Source organism: Nannospalax galili, unplaced genomic scaffold (assembly GCF_000622305.1).
Source record: "Nannospalax galili isolate Female #2095 unplaced genomic scaffold, S.galili_v1.0 scaffold488, whole genome shotgun sequence".
NCBI lineage: Eukaryota > Metazoa > Chordata > Mammalia > Rodentia > Spalacidae > Nannospalax > Nannospalax galili.
In genome coordinates, this window is record NW_008360316.1 from 154,427 (window position 1) to 159,507 (window position 5,081).

Here is a 5,081-nt window from a genome sequence, read left to right on the forward strand (position 1 = left end):
CTTTGTCTAACTCAACCCCTACCACAGCTCACCTTTAATTTTTCCAATGTAAGTTTTAGTTTCATAGTCTCTTATCTTTAATTTCAATATTGGATGAGAACATTACTCTCAGTTATTGGCATATCATCCTAACGAAGAAGTAAAACAAGCAGGATATCTGATAATGACCACATTTAAATAGAGCAGGATTGGATTATTCAATATCCATTGCCTAGTGACAAAGCTATCCAAAGCAGGTGGTAACTGCAGCTACATTCTTAGTCAAAGGAAAAACCCTGTGTTTGATGGGAGAGGGCAATTTGCTGATTAAGATCATTACTCTAAAGCTCTCTTCTCCTTTCAGAGGACGAAAACTAGAAAAATATCGAAAGATTTAGAAAGGTGGCTGCTTTATGAAACCGTAGAAGTTTCTCCTAAGTTCCTATTACTTTGCTGTATTCAATAAAAGGGCACCTTATCTTCTATTGATCTAATAAATATTTTTTAAAAATTAATTTGTGTGTGTGTGTGTATGTGTGTATGTATGCGTGTGTTCTATAGCACATGTATGGAGGTCAGAGGATAACTTTCCTGAGTTGGTTCTCTTCTTCTACCACATGGGTTGAGGGGATTGAACTCAGGTCATCTGACTTGGGCTGCGAGAGCTTTATCTTTTGAGTCCCCAGAGATTTTATGAGTATTTTTTAAAAATTAATTTGTGTGTGTGTGTGTATGTGTGTATGTATGCGTGTGTTCTATAGCACATGTATGGAGGTCAGAGGATAACTTTCCTGAGTTGGTTCTCTTCTTCTACCACATGGGTTGAGGGGATTGAACTCAGGTCATCTGACTTGGGCTGCGAGAGCTTTATCTTTTGAGTCCCCAGAGATTTTATGAGTGTTGTTTTTCATTTTCATTTCATTTTTTAAAAAATCGTCAGAGCTAGTTTTTCTGTTCTAAACATGCTGGTATGTGCTGTCATTAAAAAGTGATTGAGGATGCTATTGTTTCTCTCATACAGGTTTAAAAAACGAATGCTAATAGAACAACTGGAGAACTTTTTGGATGAAATTCATCGAAGAGCCAATCAGATCAACCATATTAATAGCAATTAAAAGAAAACAGAATGTGGCCACTTATTTCATTATCTTCTCCAAATACAAAGTAAATACAAGACTGTTGTAACCTTGCGTTCATTTTTTGACATGCATTGTTGGCTATTTGAAATACTAAAGCAAGTCTACAGATCTTTTTCCATCATTTTACAGTGACCTTTTCTTCATTTTGGTTTATTTTTGTAATGTGAAAAGTATCACTCTAAAAACATTTTTATTTAACAAACTAAAACTACCCCTCCAGATCTGCTCGCCATTGACTCTTGCGTGTCAGTTTCCCTCAGGTTCTATTTTCTTAAATCAACCTTTAAAATGCTCACCTCTGTTAAGGTTGAACTTTGCCAAAAAAAGAAAAAAAAGAAAAAAAGAAAAAAGGAAAAAAAAAGTAAAAGAAATTACTTTGTAATTTTTGGGGACAAAAAAAGCACATACATTAAAAACTAGGTAATGTTTTGTATATACAGTTATTTTGGATATATTATTGTAAGTTGTACAAATGTATTTTGAAGAATATTTAAGAAAGCACTTTTGTTATTCCATCAATAAATGCTCTATTTTACTCTTGTGTGGTTTAGGAAATAATCCCATTTAAAGTAATCACTTAAACACATTCTAAAACAATGGAATTTTAAAGGCCTTGCTTTTTAGCATTGAAAAATACACAACTTGAAGTCATATTTGTTAAACCAATGTGATTACATGTTACACAGTCTGTGTTGTCTTTTTACTGTGTTCGTAGTTTTTGTTGGCCACACCAACACACTACAATTTCCACTTTTTTAAACAGCAGTTTTAGAAGTAGACAACTTTGGATATTACTGGCTTCTTACCACCCTTCAACCCTTCAGCCTTTTTCATAGGATTGTGGATGACACCAAACTTAGCCATTAGTGAGGGAGTGGCAGGTTTGGAGTATAACACATATTCTGACATGTCTAGCCTATAGCCTAGCAGTTTGATGCCATGTTGTGATGATTTCAGAGGGCATCTCTTCATTCTGCTCTGCAGTTCTTACACTTAACCGTGTTACTTAGAAGCTGATGGTGAGGAAGCATGTTTAAGATGACTTTGCTCATTCTGTTTTCCCGGAGTTGCACAGGAGGAGGACGTATGACACTCTTCGTTCTCCACCCTCTCAGTCTAACAGGGCTGTGTATCCTTACTGAGGATATGACCCAGTGACCTGATTCATTTGCCCATTCATGATCACTGCTGTGCCTTTTAGTGGGTGGGGTGGGTGGGGTAACCAATAGAAAAGGTTAAAAGTTTTAGATTTGGGTTAAGAGAGGGAAAAATACATTCCCAAAATTATTTTTAAAAATTGAATTATTTTTAGGTTAATAATATTTGGAAATCCTGTGCTCTTTTTACATTTTATCAAAAAAAATTTTTTTTTTTTTTACATTTCAAGGGTATAACAGAGAAAACTGCAGATATTTATAAAGGAAGGCCTATGTGAAAATGAAGAACTTTCTTGAGATCTGCTATTTTAGTCAAGGGGATTTGAAACTCTCCCAATACTGAAGACAACCCCTGTCAAGAAAAAGAAGCATTTAGTGTAATATCATGTAGTATTTTCATATGCAATTCTTAAACCTTTCTTACCTCTTCAGAATACCTTGAAGTAAAGGACTATCTAATTTAGAGATGGGATTATTAAAGTAATCTCTTCAGTCACATTGGTAAATTCAACAAAAGTACTAAAATTCAGATTTACTATCAGGTTAGAAATTATATGTATATTCTGAGATCAATTGAAAACAGAAGTCATTCAGATAGAACTTTATACTTAAATAATATCTAGGGCAAAGATTCAGTCTTTTCCAATAATTGGCAGCTTTCCTTATCTGAAAGTTATGTTTCCCTGGCTGCCAATGAATTACTTAGTTACTTAGACCTTGGCCTTTGCATCATTTTTTCCAGAATGAATCCTCAAGGGACCTGGAAAGTAGCATTTTCTTTTGTCTCCTTTTGTCCTTTCTCAGGCACAAAACTCTTTATATCCTCATACTAAAATATTGTCGCAAAGTTTGAAACCCACCAAAACCAAAACGTTTGTGTTTTAAAAAATGATGAGCAGGTTAGTTAAACTAGTGAAATTTCCAGAATTCTTGACCAAAGGTAAGGAAGCCTATCTCGGGGGTGGGGGTGGGGTTGTCTTGTATTCTAAGCCATTTACATCACTGAATGATACTATGCTGAACCAATGACACTCTTGGAAAGGTTGAGGTTTTCAGAGAATTTTTCTCAATGTTCCCCACAAGTCCCATCTGTTGATTGATTCATTAATTGATACTATCAGTAAGATTTATCAACTTGGCAGGATGAAGGCTGAGATTTCTAAAGATTTGTTTTTATTTTATGTTTATTAATGTTTTGCCTGCACATAGGTATGTGTACATGCATGCCTGGTGCCCTCAGAGGTCAGAAGAGGGTGTTGGATCCCCTGGAACTGGAGTTACAGACAGTTGTGAGCTGCATATGGGTGATAGGAAATGAACCCAGTCCTCTGCAAGAGCAGTAGGCACTCCTCTAAATGTTGAGTCATTTCTCCAGTCTTGGCTGAGATTCTTACAATCTCTTCAGTAACACCATCAGAAGAGTAGCTACATTGCCTTGGGTGATGTGGGTAATTACCTTCCAGAAAGAAAAGTAAATGAATTCTAAGGACTATATTTACATCTGTTGTGGATTAGGGCACTGGCTTTTGATAAGATGTGCATTTTCATTCTAATTACTAAGTCGGTTGAAAATTATATCATTGAAATTGTGACGTGTCCTTTCCTAGTTCAACAATATTGCATAGTTTTTATATACTTGAATTCTAAAACTGGACTCTTAAGTGTCTCCCCTTTTCTGGATATGAGCTTTTGACAGTGCCCCTTCTGTTAAAGTTTAGTCCTCTCTGATTTCTTAAGTTTTTTTTGGGGGGGGGGTTCCTTTTGTTCTTTTGACATGTCCCTTCTGAGAGAACATCTGCTTCTTGTTCTGCGTGATAAGTGCCATTTTCTTCTGATCATAATCACTGGGATTGGGATAATCATGGTGAAATACTAAGTGGATATATTCTGTTACAAACTCTTCTTTGCAAATAATCCCCCGATAGATTATTTCCCAGTGAATGATTGATTATCTGCACCCTTTTTAATCACAAAAAATGTTCCTTTGATTTTCAGCACAAACTATGCCAGTATGCAAATGATTCTCAGATAAAATGATGTTGAGAGCATTTCCTTAACAATTTGTATAAAACTGCGTATTTTTCATTCTAACTTTTGAATTATTTTTTCTCTCCATAAATAAAAGTAATGCCTGATGTTTAGATACAGTAGATCCACCTTGGCTTGATTTTATTAGTCTTGTTCCGTACTATTTTTTTAAATATACTACTTAGTATTGCCAACAACTCTTTACTGAGAATCTCTTCCTTCCTAGGCCAGAATGACAGAGCTAGTAGACAACAACAAAAAAGGCGAGATATATGATTTTATTTTCATAAGTTGTCTAGTCTCCCTAGAAGTAGAAACCTGAATTTTTTAAAAATCTACATTAACTCCAAATGAGTTGGAAGAATGCAAAACCACAAAGGAAAATAGTTTCCCTTGTACTTATGAAATAATCCTCCTTTCTCAGGTTGTAAGATACAGTGGCTACAAAATACCATAGAAACAGAAGAAATGCTTGTGTTAGACAGTAGTGAACAAATGAGCCGGAATTGCTGGAGGTTAGTCCATTGGAAAAATATACTGTAATACCTGTGCTTGATTCTCTCAGGAAAGAGATGAAAGGGTGATCTGCTTTAAAAACAGGTATCCCAAGACCTCTTCAGTAACAACAGTGCTGCAGAAAAGATGAAGATTGGAATCCTATTGCATTTCTTTTTTTTTTTTTTTTTTTTTTGGTAAAAAAAAATAAAAAAAAATTCTCTTTCCCACACCTTTGTTTTTTTTTTATAATTTTTTATAAAAAAACCCCTCTTATCTATAT

At 34.9% G+C, this 5,081-nt stretch overlaps 2 protein-coding genes across 6 annotated transcripts in view; one reads left to right on the top strand and one right to left on the bottom strand.

Moving 5' to 3' along the window:
* Positions 1-5,081, top strand: part of Ints6 (integrator complex subunit 6) — a 105,932-nt gene that overhangs the window by 98,564 nt on the left and 2,287 nt on the right. For 2 of the 5 annotated variants that reach the window (XM_029559571.1, XM_029559570.1), the window contains exon 18: positions 1,001-1,143. In XM_029559571.1, coding sequence (XP_029415431.1) covers positions 1,001-1,094 — 94 coding nt within the window. In that variant the 3' untranslated portion in view covers positions 1,095-1,143. Of the gene's footprint in view, positions 1-1,000; positions 1,480-2,505; positions 3,516-5,081 lie in introns of those variants that run through there. The other 3 variants (XM_008824955.3, XM_029559572.1, XM_029559569.1) reach the window with 2 other exon arrangements.
* Serpine3 (serpin family E member 3) overlaps positions 2,584-5,081 on the bottom strand; it is a 27,727-nt gene continuing 25,229 nt past the window's right edge. Inside the window, 2 exon segments of the mRNA XM_029559604.1 lie at positions 2,584-2,627; positions 4,850-4,917. Coding sequence (XP_029415464.1) covers positions 2,584-2,627; positions 4,850-4,917 — 112 coding nt within the window.